A 17,208-nucleotide genomic window follows, 5' to 3' on the forward strand; every position below is an offset into this window, starting at 1 on the left:
GGGCTGTGTGTCTGCTCCACGTGGCACGGGGAATACCCAGCCCCCCAACCCGTGCAACAGCACAGTGAGTTCTGGCATCCAGCCCCCAAGCCTTGGTCCTGCCTGGTGACTTGCAGAAGCTGCTAAGCTGACAGGATCGTGACAAGGTTTTTACCCACAGCTGTGGCAAAATGGGAAAAACAGAGGACAATGTCGTTACTTTCTCACAATGTTAAATTCCCTTAATTCAAAAAAGATGGTCTTTTCTTGATTCTTTTTCCTTTCTTTTCTGAAATGAGAGTGATCTCATATGATGGTTATGATTTTATATTATTTGGCAAGATAAAAATGTGAGCAGCTGCATGCCAGCCCCCAAATCTGCGGGAGGTTTTGTTTCTGATTGATGGACCCCCGAAAGTCTGGGCCTCTTCAGGGTACCCACCACTCGGCCCACCTCAGCCTGGAATTGGGACTTCTCCTTCTGTTATCAGTCCTCTCCAGTTTCATATTTGCATTTGCCAAAACAATCCAGTTGAGGAAGTCCTGTCCAGGATGTTTAAAATCTTTATGCTACCAGCTCAAACTCTGGATTGAGTTAACAACAGAATAGAGGAAAACTTTCTTCTTCTTTAGTAGTCAAACTTCAAGGGAACTTCAACCTGGGAACTCAGCCAGTTCCTGGGAAGTGAAGAATCAAAGACCTCTGAGCAGTAAAAAAAATGTCTTTAGAGCAGAGCTCAGCCCGAAGTCCAAGCTTTGGCCTTAATGGACATGAAGAACACTGGTTTGGTAAAGCTTGTTTATCTCCCTTCCACCAGCTAACGCGGCGCCCCCAGGGGCAGTGGGCAGGAGGTTGGAAAGGAGGCCGGCAGGGCTGTCTGGGGCAGGTCTGTTTAGGGCAAGGCAGAGGCTCAGTATACTGGGGCCATTTAGTACTGGGGGCCAAGGGATCTCCTCATGTCCACAGCACCCTGAGTAGTCAAGCAAAGTTTACAAGACACTGATATGTTGACCTGGAAAAAAAGGGGTGCTCCCAATACACCTCAGAAAGATTTCCATGAAACTGGCTAAAAAGCAAGCACAAGACCAAAACCAAAACCAAATAGACAAGGGAAAGGATAAACTTCAGCTGTCTGGAAGCTTCGGAGAGAGTGGAGAACACTATAGGGTGAGTGCCTGGGCTGGGTGGGAGGTGGGGTCAGACAGCCCTCCCCCTCCCCCTGCCAAATTAGCAGTGCTGTGCAGGGGCAGGAGCTTACCTGGGGGAGCTGCCTCCTGGCACGGGCCTGGTACCTCAGATGGTCCCAGGGTCATGTGTCCAACTGCAGTTCCCAGCCTCCCCTGCTGGAGCTTGCACCCGGAGCCTGGGAGCTCTTCTGTCCCCCCACTGATCATGTGAAGTGGGCGCAGCCAGAGAGAGCAGGCGAGGCAGGGCATTTACCGCTGTTATCATGAGTGAGGCACCAATCCGAGCAGGTGTCATGCATTACTTGCTGTAATCCTCACTATTGTTCTCTTCAGGAGAGGTTAAGTTACTTGCCTAAGGTCACACAGCCAGTGGATGCCAGAGCTGGAAAAAGAACACAGCTTTGTCTGACTCCAGGGCCTGGGCTTTCTGCCCTTGACTCTTCAGCCAGCTGGTGGCAAATCCTGCCACCTGCAGCTTCCAGGGAGGACACACCTGCTTGGGCCCAGCTGTGCGCCAGGCCTGGGATTAACCTCACATTCTCTCTCACCCCTGGGGCTGTGCGGACAGCGGCAACCAGAAAGCTTTCATTTATCTTTCCCCAGATACCAGCTCTGACACCTCCAATTTCTACTGCAATCACAGTGTTTTCTGAGTCAAGCAGGGTAAAAGGAAAATCGCTCTTTCCCTGGAATAATTTTTCATCTTGTTATTTCCATTAGCTGACTCTGCTTGAGCCTGTTCCACGTTTGAATTCCCAGCTTGGAAATCCCTGGGCTGGGCGGGAAATACTGCTTCCCTCCTAGGAGCGGATGAGGGGGGTGCTGCCAGCAGATGGGGGGCAGGGCATGGAACACAGTGGGGAGGGGGGCTGATAAAAACCAGGGCAGGAAGGAGGGGGCATTTTTGTTTCTTCTGACTCCAGAGGAGGGTGTGTGGTGGAGTTCCACAGGGCTCTGCTGGGCTGATGGGTGTGGGTGGCAGAGGCCTGCTGTGGGCCTGCTGTGGGCAGACCCACAGCCAGGGGGCCCAAGGAAGGCAAAGCCATTGGCAGGAAGGGGGGTGGTTCCAGAAAACTAGAGGACTCTAGACCCATGCCCCGGACCAGGGCACAGAGTAAGGCTGCTTGAGGATGCTGATTTCAGTTTTCGACAAGTTGAGAATCCTCAGGGGACCATGTAGATGAGCACAAGCTTAAGAGTAGGGGGCTGGGCTTCAAATCCTTGCTCTGCCACTTGCTAGCTGTGTTATCTCGTGCGAGTGGCTTAACCTTTCCCAGCCTCAGTTTCCTCATCTGAGAAGTGGGAGGAATATGTCTGCCTCCCACTGTCGTGAGGACTAATGGGGGTGAAGTGTGTGAGGGGCTTAGTCTAGCATCCAGTGTGGCCCGTGGGACCCAGATGTCAGCTGTTTACGGTGAGCGACCCTTCCCAGTGTGCCTGGGACCTTTCCAGGCTTTGACACCAGAAGTCCTGCATCCCGGGAAATCCCTTAGGTGTGGGGACACTGGGATGGGTGGTCATCCCGGCTGCGGTCTCCATGCTCCTCAGATCCAGCAGGGGAGCCTTCAAAGTCCACTTAGGTGCTCTGGGAAAGGCTGAAGCCTTTGCTAAGGTTTCTGCAAAACCTGGGGTGTTTGCATCACCTCTGGCTCGGGGGTCTTGCTTTGGCCGGGTTGACTCCATATTGTGGAGTGGATATCATTTCCATACTAAGATTCTGAACCACAGAGATTCAGATGTGAAATTCAGCCCCTTCTTCCCCCAAATCCGTCTCCACAGGTACGTGGGTGTGCAGGTGACACTGTGGACGTTTCAGGTGGGGTGGGAGTGGCTTATATCACTGCAGAGCAAACAGCATCACAGGGAACAAGACAGGCCAGTCCTTCGGCCCCCTTGGGGGCATGTGGCCATGTGGGGGGCAGTGGTGGCTTCACTCAGGGATCCCCAGCCCCACCCTATCTCTCTGGCATCACTCTCTGACCTCTCTTCCTTCCTCTAAATTCCTGTTCATTTCTATCTCTTCTGGGGCCTTGGGCCCCAGTTAGACTATGTTCTCAGGATCATCCACAATCAGCCTTAAAAAGTATTTTCCTAAACAAAGACAGTTCCTTCCCCAAGAAGAATGGTGGGGCCAACCATTCAGATAACAGCAGGTTGTTGCACATGAACTGTGTTGAATGATCTGTTTAGACTGGGAAGGACCTCAGGGTGGGGGAAGGCCGCACTGGGGATCTGGTCCTGGTTGTGCAGGGGTCCCTTCCCTGGCTCTTCCAGAGACAGTGGCCCTGGGCTCCCATCGATTTCCCTCCTGGTGCTCCAGCCCCTGTAGCGGAGCTGCTGCTGCTGAGGGAGTCCTCCTTCCCAGGTGACACCTGCCCCAGGCTGGCTCTCACCCTGGAGCTACAAAGTCACCACCTTCAGGGCTGGAAGACCCTGGAGCACAGCTGGTTCAACCTTTTATTTAATGGGGAAACCGAGGCTCATGCTGGCAAGGCAACCTGTCTGTACCCACACGCTCGGGAGGCAGCAGAGTCAGGACAGTGAGGAAAGGGGTGCAGCCAGATGGGCAGCCGGACTTGCTTCTGCCACACCCCAGGCAGCAGCTGCTTTGGGGCCTGGAGGCCCGGCGCCCGGGCAGGGTACTAATGGAGGCTCCAAAGACCTCCTCCCCCTCCCCATCTCCTGGTACTGAGGAGCCACCAGTTCTCCCTGGCTTTCTGTACAAGGCAACCTGGGGGGCGGGGCTGGGCGCGTGCAGGTCGGAGCCCTGGCCAGCTGCTGGTGAAGGGTCCTCAGCAGCCCGGGTCTGTCTCAACATCGGCTGTCCCCTGGGAGCCTATCAGCTGCTTGGAACCGAGTGAGCCCCAGGCAGGGGACCCCACAGCTTGTGGAAAGTGTAGGCTCCTGATCTGCTGGCCTTTCCCTAGGGATGGAGAACAGACGGGCCCTGGACTTGGGAGTGTTTCTATCCATCCATCCATCCATCCTCCCTCAGGAGAGCAGTCCATCCTTCTGTCCATCCTCTCTTGTCTTTCAGTACACTGGTCCACACACAATAATCATTCACTTATCTTTCCATCCATCTGCCCAACACTCCACCCATCCACCCCTCCCTCCTTCTCTCTCTCTCCCCCTTCCTCCACCCATCCACCCCTCCCTCCCTCCCTCTCCTCCTTCCCTTCCTCCCTCCCTCCCTCCCTCCATCCTTCCCTTCCTCCCTCCCCCTTCCTCCATCCATCCTTCCCTTACTCCCTCCCTCCCTCCCTCTCTCCCCGCTTCCTCCATCCATCCTTCCCTTACTCTCTCCCTCCCTTCCTCCCTCCCCCCCTTCCTCCATCCATCCTTCCCTTACTCTCTCCCTCCCTTCCTCCCTCCATCCTTCCCTTCCTCCCTCCCTCCCTCCCTCTCTCCCCGCTTCCTCCATCCATCCTTCCCTTACTCTCTCCCTCCCTTCCTCCCTCCCCCCCTTCCTCCATCCATCCTTCCCTTACTCTCTCCCTCCCTTCCTCCTTCCCCCACTTCCTCCATCCATCCTTCCCTTACTCTCTCCCTCCCTCCCTCTCTCTCCCTCTTCCTCCATCCATCCTTCCCTTACTCTCTCCCTGCCTCCCTCCCTCCCCGTTTACCCATCTCTCCACCTAGCAATATTTCTTGACAGCTAACCAGGGACTCAAAGATGCATAAGACATGACCCTGCCTTTAAGGAGATGGGGTGGGGGTACGGGTGGGGGGACGGACTCTAGGGAACCCAGCTCAGCTGCACCTCATCTAGAGGCAGCGCCCAGGCGGCAGGCGCAGGGTGCTGATCGGAGCAGGCTCTGCCTCGGGCGGGGGGCAGGGATGACAACACCCAGCTTTAGGTTCCCTTTTCCCCGTTAAAGAGCCTGGGCAGAGAGGTGGAGAGGCCGGCAGTGGGGAGGGAGAGGCTTCGCCCGTCAGCTGCTCAGCAGGTACAGTCAGATTTAAAATGTCCCCAAAGAGTGTCTGCCGAGAGGCAGGGGGTGAGCGCGCTGAATTATTTCTCCGGTAATTGGCACTGAAGCAGCTGCAGACATCCTGCGGTCTGCATCAAAGAGCGCAGAGCTTGGCCTGTCTCGGTGAGGCCCTGGGGGCAGCTTGTCCAGGTCTCCCAGGGTTCTTCCAGCTCCCACCCGCCTCTCCACTCCCCCTGCCCGCCCTCCTCCCCCTCCCCATCTCCTGGTACTGAGGAGCCACCAGTTCTCCCTGGCTTTCTGTACAAGGCAACCTGGGGGGCGGGGCTGGGCGCGTGCAGGTCGGAGCCCTGGCCAGCTGCTGGTGAAGGGACAGGGACGAGGACACTAGAGCACCGAGGCCCTTCACTGCAGGGGACAGCCTGGCGGGGGGCTCTGCCAGTGTGTGTCTGGCAGAGTCCCTTTCCCCAGATGGTCTGGGCAAGGCCCGTGCCAGGTTTTCCTTTAGTCTCATCCCTCCCGTGTGCAGAAGAGCCTTTGGTGGCCCTTCAGATGAGCAATTTGAACTGACTGGTCACACATGTTTTGTAAACGGTTGGATCTTTCTGTGTGTGTGTGCGTGTGCGTGTGCGTGTGTGTGTGCGTGCTGTCCATCTTCCCTGGCAAGGGCCCCTCCCAGTGCATTTCTGGCTGGTGCCTGGGGCACCTCTCCCACCGCGGGGCTCTCCACCTGGTCTCCTTATGCCGGAGGCTTCTCTCCCTCCCTGGCGGCGGAGCGCAGGGCTGGGGCGGCCTGGGGTGGAGGATCCAGACAGCTTGGTCAGTTTCCAGAGGCTTCCTTCCTGCCGCAGAACCAAACAGAGATCAGGTCAAAGGGAGCCCCTATGTTGGCAGTAGGGGTGGGGATGGGTCCCACCCCTGCCCCTGGGACTTCCCATCTCTCCACCCCCTCCCAAGGGACCTCTGGGGAGCAAAATTAGAAAACGATTTAGTGCAGTTGTCTCATCTCATAGATGGGCTGGCAGCAGGGCCAGACAACCGGTGTCCCCAGGCTGTCCCTCAGCAGAGTGTGAGGACCCTCCCCGTCAGGCCCTGACCGTGGATCTGGCCATACTCACAGGGTCTGCACCCAGAAAGAACAGCCAGGCCAGCCAGGACCAGCTACATAATTTGCGGGGCCCAGTGCAAAATGAAAACGTGGGGCCCCCTGTTCAACGTTATTGAGAATTTCGAGACAGTGACAGCAGAGCCTGAAACTGAGTGTGAGGCCCTGTGTGACTGTACAGGTTGTGCACGTGCCCGTGAGGCCAGCACTGAGGCCAGTCAGCTTCCAGCCATCGAGGGAGCCGCTCAGGTCCCCGGGTGACAGCTGTTCCCCATGCCATGAGCCACAGGGGGCAGAGAGACGCAGGACAGCTTCCTGCCTTAGAAGGAAAGGCAGAGCCTCGTGCGCTGCTGGTGGGAATAGAAAATGGTGCAGCTTCCGTGGAAAACAGTGGCGATTCCTTAAGAAGTTAAGTGTAGGACTACCACATAATCTAGCAATCCCACGTAATCCAGCAATACACCCAAAAGAATTAAAAGCAGGGTCTCAAACAGATACTTGTATACCAATGTTCGTAACAGTCTTACTCACAATAGCCAAAAGGTGGAAAAAACCCAAACGACCATCAACAGATGAATGGAAAAACCATGTGACCTACCCAGTGGAATATTATTCAGCCATAAAATGGAATGAAATTCTGACACAGGCTACAACATGGATGGACCTTGAGAACACTAAGCGAAGTGAAATAAGCCAGACACAAAAGAACAAATACTGTATGATTCCACTTACATGAGGTACCTAGAGTAGTTAAGTTATAGAGACAGAAAGTAGAACGGGTGTGCCTGGGGGTGGGGAGGGAGGAATGGGGAGTTAGTGTTTAATGGGCACAGGGGTCACTCTGGGATGACGAGAACGCTCTGGAGATGACGGTGGTGATGGCTGCACAACAATGTGAATGGATTTAATGTCACTGAGCCGTACACTTAAAAATGGTTAAAATTTATGTTATGTGTATGTTACCACAATAAAAAAAAATAAAGAGAATAAAGGAAAGAGGGGCAGGTGGCGTGGGAAGACAAGACAGTTGTGGAGGTTTGACAGTTGAGATGGGTTGGGGGCTGTGGAATTGCAGCTCCCGGTCCTGGAGTTCAGGGGTCATGTTCAGGTGCGGCTCCCACAACCCTGGGAGGAGTTGCAGGTCAGTCCAGAGACAGGCTCTGGCTCCAAAGGTGCTGAGAGGCTATTTGATTGATGGACGCTCCTGGAAACCTTCTAAGCCAAATCCTCCCGCTTATACAGGCCTGAAAAGACAACTGCTTCCCTGAACCTACCCTGGGTCTCCCGATAAGGGAGGACTCAGGAGAGCATGACGTGTGTTCAGCCTCACTGGACACGAGACAGCGTCCAATGTGGGGGCAAAATCTCTGCGCAGTGACTGAACTTTATTCTCATTTGTTAATTAGCAGAAGGAAAATACCCCAGTGGGACAAGGGGCTGACTTTACCCTACTCATCTAGACATTATGATCTGTGTCTTTCTCTGCCTGCACAGACCTCCCTCCCCGCACTGAATCCTGATTTGTTCTCACCAGACCGCACCCCTGCTCAACCCAGCATGGTCTTTGGCATCTGACTGCTCTGCATTCAAATACAGGCACTCTTGACCTCCCTGGGCCTCAGTTTCCTCTTCTGTAAAATGGGAACACTAGAAGTATCTGCTGCATAGGTGGGTGAGGATCCCTAAAGCATGCAGCAGGTGCCTGACTCAACAGATGGTGGCCATGACGATTATTACACAGCAAAATGCTTCATCTCTCCCGGGCCCTGGCTCAGTGGAATTGAGGGCTCTCCTCGTTGTCAGCAAACAAAGTGGTGTGAGGAGGCGGGAGCTGTGAGGGAAGCGAGGGAGGGCACCGCCTGGGGTCCCTGATGGGCCTCCAGCCGGGCAGCTCTCCTCTCCTCTGCCTGCTGCTCCCCGGCTCGGCACTCGGGGAGAACACGGCGGAGACAGTTCACCGGAGAGGCAGGAACAGGAAGAGAGAGAGATTTCAGGCTTCTGGGAACCTAGGGATGTGATGCCAGAAAGTGGGCGTTTTCTCCTTTGGGAAAGGTGCCAGCCCCCATCTCTGTGGGTAGAAGTGACTCACCTGCTGGGCCTGTGGATGCTCTTTGCTCCAGGGCTAAGGAACAGCTGGGGGCGGGGCCTCTGTCCAGGGGTGGGATGCGGCAGCAGGACTGGGTCCCAGGCTTGTCTCCTCGTCCAGTGGGGCGCTGTGTTTCCTCTGCCAGCCCGGTCCTCATCACCCGCCCGCTGCTCCCCTGCCTGGGTCGGTCTAGGGGTGTCAGTCCAGGGAGACACAGGTAAACTGGTTCCACTAGATCCATGGGTCTTCAGAGTTGGTCTCCTGCACTTTCCTGGTGGCGCAGTGATCAAGAATCTGCCTGCCAGTGCAGGGGACACAGGTTTGAGACCTGGTCTGGGAAGATCCCACATGCCGCGGAGCAACTAAGCCCGTGTGCCACAACCACTGAGCCTGCGAGCCGCAACTACTGAGCTCGTGTGCTGCAACTACTGAGGCCCGTGTGCCTAGAGCCTGTGCTCCGCAATAAGAGAAGCCACTGCTCAACGCAACTAGAGGAAGCCTGCATGCAGCAACTAAGACCCAACGCAACCAAATAAATTAAAATAATAATAATAATAATAATAATCTGCCTGCCAATGCAGGGGACACGGGTTCAATCCCTGGTCTGGTAAGATCCCACTTGTCGCGAAGCAACTAAGCCCATGCGCCACAACTACTGAGCCTGCACTCTGGAGCCCGCAAGCCACAACTACTGAGTCCGTGTGCCACAACTACTGAAGCCCTCGCACCTAGAGGCCGTGCTCTGCAACAAGAGAAGCCACCGCAATGAGAAGCCCGTGCACCGCAACAAAGAGTAGCTCCTGCTCGCCGCAACTAGAGAAAGCCCGCACGCAGCAACGAAGACCCAACGCAGCCAAAAAAAAAAAAAAGTGGGTCTCCCAATGGGGAGCACCAGCATCACCTGGGAACTTAAAAATGCATGTTCGCAGCCCCACCCTGGACCTCTGAGCCAGAAGCTCTGGGGTGAGGTCCAGTGACCTGTGTTTTAACAAGCCCACCGGGTGACTTCGATGCTGCAGAAGGGTGGGGGCCACTACTGAACCTCAGCCTCTAACACTGCACTTGACACTTCGGCAGCTGCCCAGTCAATACTGGATAGATGAACCAGTATTCCCCGAGGGGAAGAGCATGACCATCTGCTGTGTCCCAGGCCCCATGCAGCCACTGCACTTACCTTCTTACGTCATCTGAACAACTCTTGAGGCAAGTGCCACGTCTGAATCCTACGGGAGTCGTGACTAATAGCAGTGGTAGGAGTTTTACAAGTGCTTTCAAGTTTTTAATTTCCACAACAATCCTGCGAAGAAAGTATTATCCCCATTTTACAGATGAGGAAGCTGAGACAGAGAAGTACCCATAATTTCAGGTACTAAGTAGTGGAGCTGGGATTCAAAATCAGGTATCCAAAGTTCATGAGCTTTCCACCCGTGGTCTCTTTTAGGGACTACTTGGGTTATCCAATATTTGGGACAAGTCAAGTCATTTCTGCGCTCCATGATTTTTACAGATGCCACAGACCATCCTCCACCCCTAACTGTGAGAGTCTCAGCTTCAAAAGTTAATTTGTAAGTTGGATGCTTGAGACTCAGAAAGCAAGGATTTCTTGGTTCCCAGACCCACCATAAAGAACCCTTGACTCCTGGCAGCTCCCAGAACGTGGTGGGGGTATCTGCATCCCATCTCTGCCCTAAAGCTGAAGGCTTCCGGGGCTAACACATGATGAAACTGCTTCAGAACCCCATCAACCTGGGACACATCTCTAGGAAACACATTTGGAATTCACCCTGGAGGCTGTAAGGATTGGGTCCTTCTCTTAGACTAGGTCTGGTCCAGGCACGGGGTTCTAGTGGGAGCTGAGTGTGGTGGCTTGTGCTACATCAGGTCTGAGGAGTCTAAAGGGGGTGTCGGCCCCAGCACAGAGGTTCCTGAGAGCCGGGAGGCAGAGGCAACAGCCCCTTACAGGCCGGGCATTTGGATAAAGGGACCTCTGGGGCTGTATTTTCTCTGCAAGGCAGGTCCTCATCGCCTCTTTATCTTACTTTCCTGCTATGGCTCCAGGGCTCTCACCCACATCCCACGGGTTTATCCTGTTTGATACATATTTTTCCACAAAAAATTCCATTGTTAGAAATACAATTTGGTACAAAGTTAAAAACTGTACTATAAAATTTATAACATAGGGCAGCAATCTCCTGCCCCCCCATCCCCAACCCAAGTCCCTCTCTAGGCAACCCTTAGAACTCAGCCATTTCTGCTGGTGTTTACCTTTATACTGAAATCTCATGCTGATTCTACTTCTTGCTTTTTCAGTTTTATATATTATATGTCATGATACAGAATATCATGATATCATATTCAATCTCTCCAACACAGGTATGCTTCTTATCCTGTTTGTACATCCTTGGGTATCTCCCCTGTCCTCATGCTCCCATCTGGGCTGGCTGGCCTTGGCCTCTAGCCCACACACACAGCCACTGCCAACATCCTGGGGACTCTCTTTGCCTCTCTCCTCTGTTGGATCCTCAGTTTCCTGTGTTCCTGTGTCCTGGTTTTCTCCCTTGTTTGGTTGGAGCACATCCTGTAGTAGCTGCCTGAGAAAGAATGTATGGGAGGTAAATTAAAAACAAAACAAAACAAAACTTCACAAGTCTGAAAATATCTTCATTCTACTGTCATTAAGATTTGGGTGGATATAAACCCAGATTAGAAATTATTTCCTGCCAGAATTCAGAAGATACTTCTTCACTATGTTCTGGCTTCAAAATCTGCTTTGAGAATTTCAAAGCCATGTTAACCCCTGACCCTTGGTATATGACGTGTTTCAACAAATTTTTTTTTCTCTTTGGAAGGTCTTAGGATTTTTATCCTGGTGTCCTGAAATTTCATGAGAAGGCTTGCTATAGTTCCCTAAATCTTTATTCTGAAAGATTTCAGACATATAAAAATAATTCAAATATGCCATATAATGAAATATTATAAATATTACAAACCCATCTATCCATCGCTGAGATGAATGAAACATTATCAGTAAAGTTGAAACCGTTCCTTGTGCCTCTTCTTCTCAAGATGTATCTTGAAAGCTGTTGTTTATCCTTCCTATGCATTTCTTTATTCTTCCACTGCATAAAATATATGTTAATATATAACATTTTTGCATATTTTAAAATCTCTAAATAGACGGTGTCATAACATATTTATTTTTTCTGCCATCTGTTTCTTCGCTCAGCATTGTTTGTGAGAGTCATCTATACCGAGCGTGGCCTGACTATATCACAGTTTATGGATCTCGTCTTCTGCCGATGGTATTTAGGTTGTTCCCAGTTTTTAGCTAATAAAAAGGTACTGCTCTAAACATCCTGTGCACATCTTCTGGAACACACATAGAAGAGTTTCTATAGGGAAATGGTTCTTGGTTCTGCCAGCACGTGGAGCCATCTGGGGAGCTTTACAAAATCCTAAAGTCAAGGCTGGGCCCCAAATTGATTAAACCAGAATCTCTGGGGCTGCATCCAGCATGAGTGTGTGTAAGGCTGGCCGAATGATTCCCATGAGCTGTCAGTGGCGACCACCACTGCTCTGGACCCGTGCTCCTCAGAGTATGTGGTCCTCCAGCCAGTGGCCTCATCTGGGAACTTGACAGACGTACATGCTCAGCCCCTGGCCCAGACTTGGTGAGTGAGAATCTGTTTTAGCAAGACTTCAGGTGATTGCACTGCACCTGCAGGCCAGGTGCATCCTCATCTACAGGTATTGCCACATGGCAGCTCACGATGGTTGTGGCCCACCGCACGGCTGTGGTTTTATGTCACTGTGCTTGGCACTCGGTGGGTTCTCGCTCTATGGAAGCTCCTTTCCTTCAGTCCTAGGAGATATTCTTGTATCATTTCTTCTACAATTTTCTCTCCTCTCTTTTCTGTTTCTTGGCTTGAAATTCCTATTAGTTGGAGGTTAGACCTTCTGCATGGATCTGATGTTTTGGTTGTCCAATGGTCCTGACTTTTCCTTCTTTGTTTCGGTGTTTTACTTTCTGGGAGATTTTCTCACATCTTCCATCCCTTCTAATGCCTTTTAAAATTTCTGCTATCATATATATTTTTTAAATTTTCAAGAGCTTTAACACTTCCTTTTAAAAAATGACACTCTCTTCCTGTTTCATGGGCAAATATCTTCAGAGGATTGTTCTCTGACCCCTTTCTTCTGTGTACTGGAGTCTCTGTACCTTCGGCTGTTGGTTTTGGTCAACTGCTGGTGCCCCTGGCTGTTGCCACTATGACTGTAACACAGCAAAGCTAACAGGAAGCTCTGTACATGTGGGTAGGGCTTGGGAATGGGGGCCTCATAGTGGTGACTGGGTAGAGACTGGGGAATTGTCAATTTCAGGATCTGTCAGTCTTTTCTCTTTGCTCAGTTTCCCAGAGAGAAATTCAGTAATGTCCTGCCCTGGGGTGGCTGGATGGGAACAGGCCCAGCTGTCAGCAGAGGAAGGGGGCTGAGGGTCTCCCCATTAACCATCGCTTCACCCCAGCCTTTGGCTGGTCTTGGGGTTCCCAATCCAGAATCCTTCTAGTTCAACCTTGGCCAGCTGTACACCTGTCTTCTACCAGGATCAGAGAAGGGCAGTCATGTGCCATCTGGGCTCGGGTCTAACCACTTCCTCCAACCAATACTATTTTCACACCATCTTGAACTTCCGCCTTAGGGATACCTGGTCCCTCCATGTTCTAAGCATTTGGGGGATTCTGCAGAGAAAATGGGCTTGTTAAGGGCTGCCAGCTCCCTTAGACACTTTGGGGAGTGGGGGAAGCTGGCACTAAACAAGTTATACTCGTCCATCTTCCAAAGTTTTCAGACCTCTCTTACCTGCTGCCATCTTTGCAGTTCATGCCATTTTCATTCCTTTATGTCATTTTGGTGGGGTTTGGGGAGACAGAGGAAATACAGATGTGTTCAGTCCACAGTGTTTAACCACAAATCCTTGCCCATTTTACACGCATTTTGACACATGTACATATAAGTTCATATAACTCATTTTGATTATTTGTACGTTTTATTTTTACTTAGATGGCCTTGTTTTTCCCATTCAACGTTAGGTTTGTGAGCCCTTCTAACCCACGCAGATCTAGCTCATTCCTTTTACTGTGGCTTAGCAAGTGTCCCAGCAACCAGCATACCACATTTTTTTCCATCCATTTCTCTACTGATGCATCTGAGAAACACAAGCGATTGTGGCCTTTTGATCAACACGCTGGCTCAATGCAAATTCTAATCTTTATTGTTTTTATTCTGAAGCATAACTTGTCACAGGGAAACAGTGTTTTTATTACTTTTTTTTTTTTTTAACTGTCTGCCAGCGACAAGGGCAAAAGAGCTAATGGTGGGGGCCTGAGAGCCTGGAGAAGAAGGCCCTTCGAGGACCAGGCACGGGGTGGTCAGGAAGGAGGGTGTGGACGCCATACACACAGAAACACACATTCTCTCTCTTCCAGGAAAGGTTTTCCAGAATCATCTGCCCACACTTTGAATTAGGTGTTTTTCTGCCAAACTGAGCCTACTGAAGAGGACTGAATTAATGGCTTAGGGAGCTTCACGCCCAGCAGGGGGCTCAGCTGAAGGCGGCTTGCTCTTCAGTGAGTGAATTCACAGTGTTCACCAGAACCCTTTCCAGCTCCACCAGCCCTCGGGGAGGCCAAGGAGGGCTTCCAAGAAACCTAACAGAAAGCCGGGTTCAAGAGCAGCTCCTGGGCCAGGAGGGAGGAGGCTGCATCCACGCTCAGAGCCGCAGGGGAAGGGGAAGGGGAAGGATGGCTGGATCTCTCATCCCACCTGCTCTGGGCTCCTCTCCGGGGGCCATGCTCAGGTGTGAAGGGTCACGCTCAGGCTTTGATTTCTTTTTCCGTGAATACAAATATGGAGAAAGCCCTGCCTGGCACCCTCTGAAATTGCAGTGCATAGGGGAAGCCCCAGAAGGTGGGTCTGAAGGCCTTTCCAGTCCAACCAAGACGAGAGCAAACTTAAAATGAACATAGGGGTAGACTGGGGGTGGGGCTGGGGGCAATAAATAAAGGTCACGGCTGAGGGGAGCAACTGGGGTGGCGGTGGAGAGGGGGGCTCCCAGGAGAGAAGGGGTGCAGAAAGGCACTGGGTGGGGGGAAGCAGACTCAGCCCCGCAAACACTGGTTTGTTGAGTCAGAGGTCACGTCCGACGGGGCTGGCGGTGGAGGGCCCGGGGATTGGTCAGGAAGGAGCCGGCTAGGGTCTGGCTCCAGCTCTTTCTCTCTCTCTCAAGCTCTTCCACCGGAAAGTCTGCCCCATGCACCAAGCACGCCTCTGCTCAGGGCAGGCAGGGGGGACCGTCGGAGCCCACGTCAGCAGCAGGGGCTCGCCCAGGTGTGCCTTTCACCTTTGGGGGGGAGAAAAAAAGGCCGCTATAGGGGGAGCAGAGGCAGAGTCCCACCCCAGTGACAGTGTGAACTTTGCGAATGAAATGCAGGGAAGGCTGACTCCTTGCTGGAGTGGCCCGCACCTGAAGCAGCTGCCCCGTCTGAAACTAAGCAGGGGGCTGCCCGGGAGGGCCGGCGGCTGAGGGCTGGGCACGGGGCGCCTGCATGCTGGGCCCAGCCCTGCTCCGCTGTGCTGTGTCATTGCAGGCAAGTCGCCCAGTCCCCGTGCTTCAGTGTGGCCACTGATACCTGGGCTAGTCAACACAGGTGATCTCGGGACGCCAGCAGGAGCCAATGGACGTGGGAACATACAACCTTCGTCTAGGCCAGTCCTGTCCAAGTAACAGCTTAAGCCCTGGAACCCTGTCTATGTGCTGGGCCACACAGCCTGCCCTGTGATTACTGGACATTTCCTGAAGACCCACTCAGGTAGGTACCCCACATGGACACTGGATCTTACCCTCCCTGCAACCTGCAAGGGACACGATGTGGTCCCCATTTCAGTGATAATGGAACTGGGCACTGAGAGATCAAATATGAGGTTGAATCTTATGGATTTGCCAATATTTAACTGTTTTTGATCTACAAAAATGCAATTTCATGTGGTTCGACCTGATGGTTTGCCCAAGTTCCCACGGGTACGGGTGGCAGGGCTGGGACTGGAGCTTGGGCCTGCTTGATTCTAAACTGCCCTCTCTGGGGGATTGCAGGAGGCGAGGGTAGGTGGGAGAGGGCGCACGCCCACGGCGCCTCCCTCCCTGAGACCTGCGCACTCAGTGTCACAGTCTGTCTCTGTCTCTCATGACCATCAAGAGGGGAAATGAGGGAGGAGGAGGGAGGGGAGGGAAAGGGGAGGGGAGGAGCGCTCCCACAGGGTTTCCTGTGGGTACTCCCCACCCCAGCAGGCCTGCAGCCGTCCCCGTGCGCGGCAGGGGCACCAGATGCTGCGCTGACCCGCACAGTGTGCACCGTGGATCCTCTGGTTGTAGACGCACTAAGTCCAGCTGGGGCTTCTTTCTGGAAGGAGGCTAGGCGCCGATCGTGCACCTGCACAATTTTCTCCCGCTTGAGTGTGAGGACTCCCCTGCCCCCCAAGTGCATGGTGACCTCAGGTTGGCCGAGGCAGTTGGGAGCTTGGACTCTTGCCCTCGGCTTCCACACTGGAAGCCCATATCTTCCATATGGGGATAATGAGCCTCCTGTCTATTTGGCCAAGAGAACGAAAGTTGACCTTGGAAGTGCAAGGAAGTGACGGCCTCCATGCCGTCAGCTCTAGGGGTCCTGAATCCTCCCTCTTAGGATTTGGGCCTGCCCTGGCCTGGGCTCTGTTTTGGGTGAGTTGATTGGTCTTCCTCAGCTATGCGGTAGGTTTCTGGAGGTCAGGGACTGTCCCCCACCGCACCTGGCCCAGGCTGGGCACGCACTGCCTGGCGAATAGCAGCTGCTCTGAAAACGGAGTTACTGTGACTGTTAGTCAGGAAGGGAAATGCTCTGAAAGATTATACATTTCATAAAGCAGAGGATGGAAACAGCCAGCCATTGTTACAGTTACTGAGAACGGATAGGGACGGTCACCACTGTTCTTCTGGGTCCCTCTCTCTGTTCATTGTGGGCATGGATGGGTCTGGCTTGCCTCTGTTCGACTGGCACCTGGCACAGGGCTCGTAAATGCAGAGAACTGAAAACACCCCCTAGCACTCTCCAGCGCAGAGAACTGAAAACACCCCCTAGCACTCTCCAGCGCAGAGAACTGAAAACACCCCCTGGTGGGGTGCAGATAGAGAGGAGGTGGGTAGGTTGGAAGGAGGAGCTTGGTACTCACTGTGGCCTTTTGGGTCCGGCCAGGGTGGGGCACCCCACTGCGGGTCCGCAGAGCCGGTCCGGTCTCGATGGCCAGGCTGCTCTGGCTCTCTGAGAGGTGGCTGGGTGGGCGGGGAGGCCCCATCTTTGATGACTCCACGCTGCCACCTGCAAGAGACCACATGAACGGTTCAGGGCGGGGTGCTTCGGGCCTTGAACTGAGACAGGGACCATCTCAGCCTGACAAGGAGCTGATCTAAAGTCTCCTCATTTGGAATTGTGACCTGTATCTATGGGACCGTCTGCCAGAGCCCCTTCCCCTGGGAACCGCCACCCCCTCTTCCCCATCCACATGACTGCCATGTTCTAGCGGGACCCCACCCTCTGGCCACTGCCGACTGGCCCACAACCTACAAAGGCAATTGAATGGGCCCTCAGGTTGTTTCACTAAGGAACAAGTAGTTACCCACATGAAAACTGGCAGTGAGGACGAGTCTGTCCTGCCCTCGGAGAAGGAGGGTGTCGTGGGGAAGCATGTAAATTTCTGTTAACCCAACAAGAGGGACATTCACTGCTGCCTCTGCAAACTAGAGAATCCTCACTCGGACACGGTTGTTAGCCCCTGCCCGGCCCAGAGAGCAGACGTGGGGCCTGCAGACTGCACTCCTTCTTTCCATC

General features: G+C 53.1%; 2 protein-coding genes across 5 annotated transcripts in view; both read right to left on the bottom strand.

The window, feature by feature from the left end:
* DOC2B (double C2 domain beta) overlaps nucleotides 1-10,580 on the bottom strand; it is a 49,762-nt gene extending 39,182 nt beyond the window's left edge. Inside the window, exons 1-5 of the mRNA XM_057535868.1 lie at nucleotides 10,556-10,580; nucleotides 9,465-9,587; nucleotides 8,294-8,588; nucleotides 5,830-5,941; nucleotides 1,239-1,549 (exon numbers count right to left, since the gene is read on the bottom strand). The gene's annotated coding sequence lies outside the window, so the exon portion shown is untranslated. The remainder of the gene's footprint in view (nucleotides 1-1,238; nucleotides 1,550-5,829; nucleotides 5,942-8,293; nucleotides 8,589-9,464; nucleotides 9,588-10,555) is intronic.
* Nucleotides 10,581-10,666: 86 nt separating this feature from the next.
* The window catches only part of RPH3AL (rabphilin 3A like (without C2 domains)), a 121,482-nt gene continuing 114,940 nt past the window's right edge, over nucleotides 10,667-17,208 (bottom strand). For 2 of the 4 annotated variants that reach the window (XM_057535872.1, XM_057535869.1), the window contains 3 exons: nucleotides 16,553-16,698; nucleotides 11,281-14,690; nucleotides 10,768-10,881 (listed from right to left, as the gene is read on the bottom strand). In XM_057535872.1, the coding sequence (XP_057391855.1) occupies nucleotides 14,622-14,690; nucleotides 16,553-16,698 (215 nt within the window). In that variant the 3' untranslated portion in view covers nucleotides 10,768-10,881; nucleotides 11,281-14,621. Of the gene's footprint in view, nucleotides 10,882-11,280; nucleotides 14,691-16,552; nucleotides 16,699-17,208 lie in introns of all 4 variants that reach the window. The other 2 variants (XM_057535870.1, XM_057535871.1) reach the window with 2 other exon arrangements.

The sequence above is a fragment of the Balaenoptera acutorostrata genome, chromosome 20 (assembly GCF_949987535.1).
Source record: "Balaenoptera acutorostrata chromosome 20, mBalAcu1.1, whole genome shotgun sequence".
Taxonomy (NCBI): Eukaryota; Metazoa; Chordata; class Mammalia; order Artiodactyla; family Balaenopteridae; genus Balaenoptera; species Balaenoptera acutorostrata.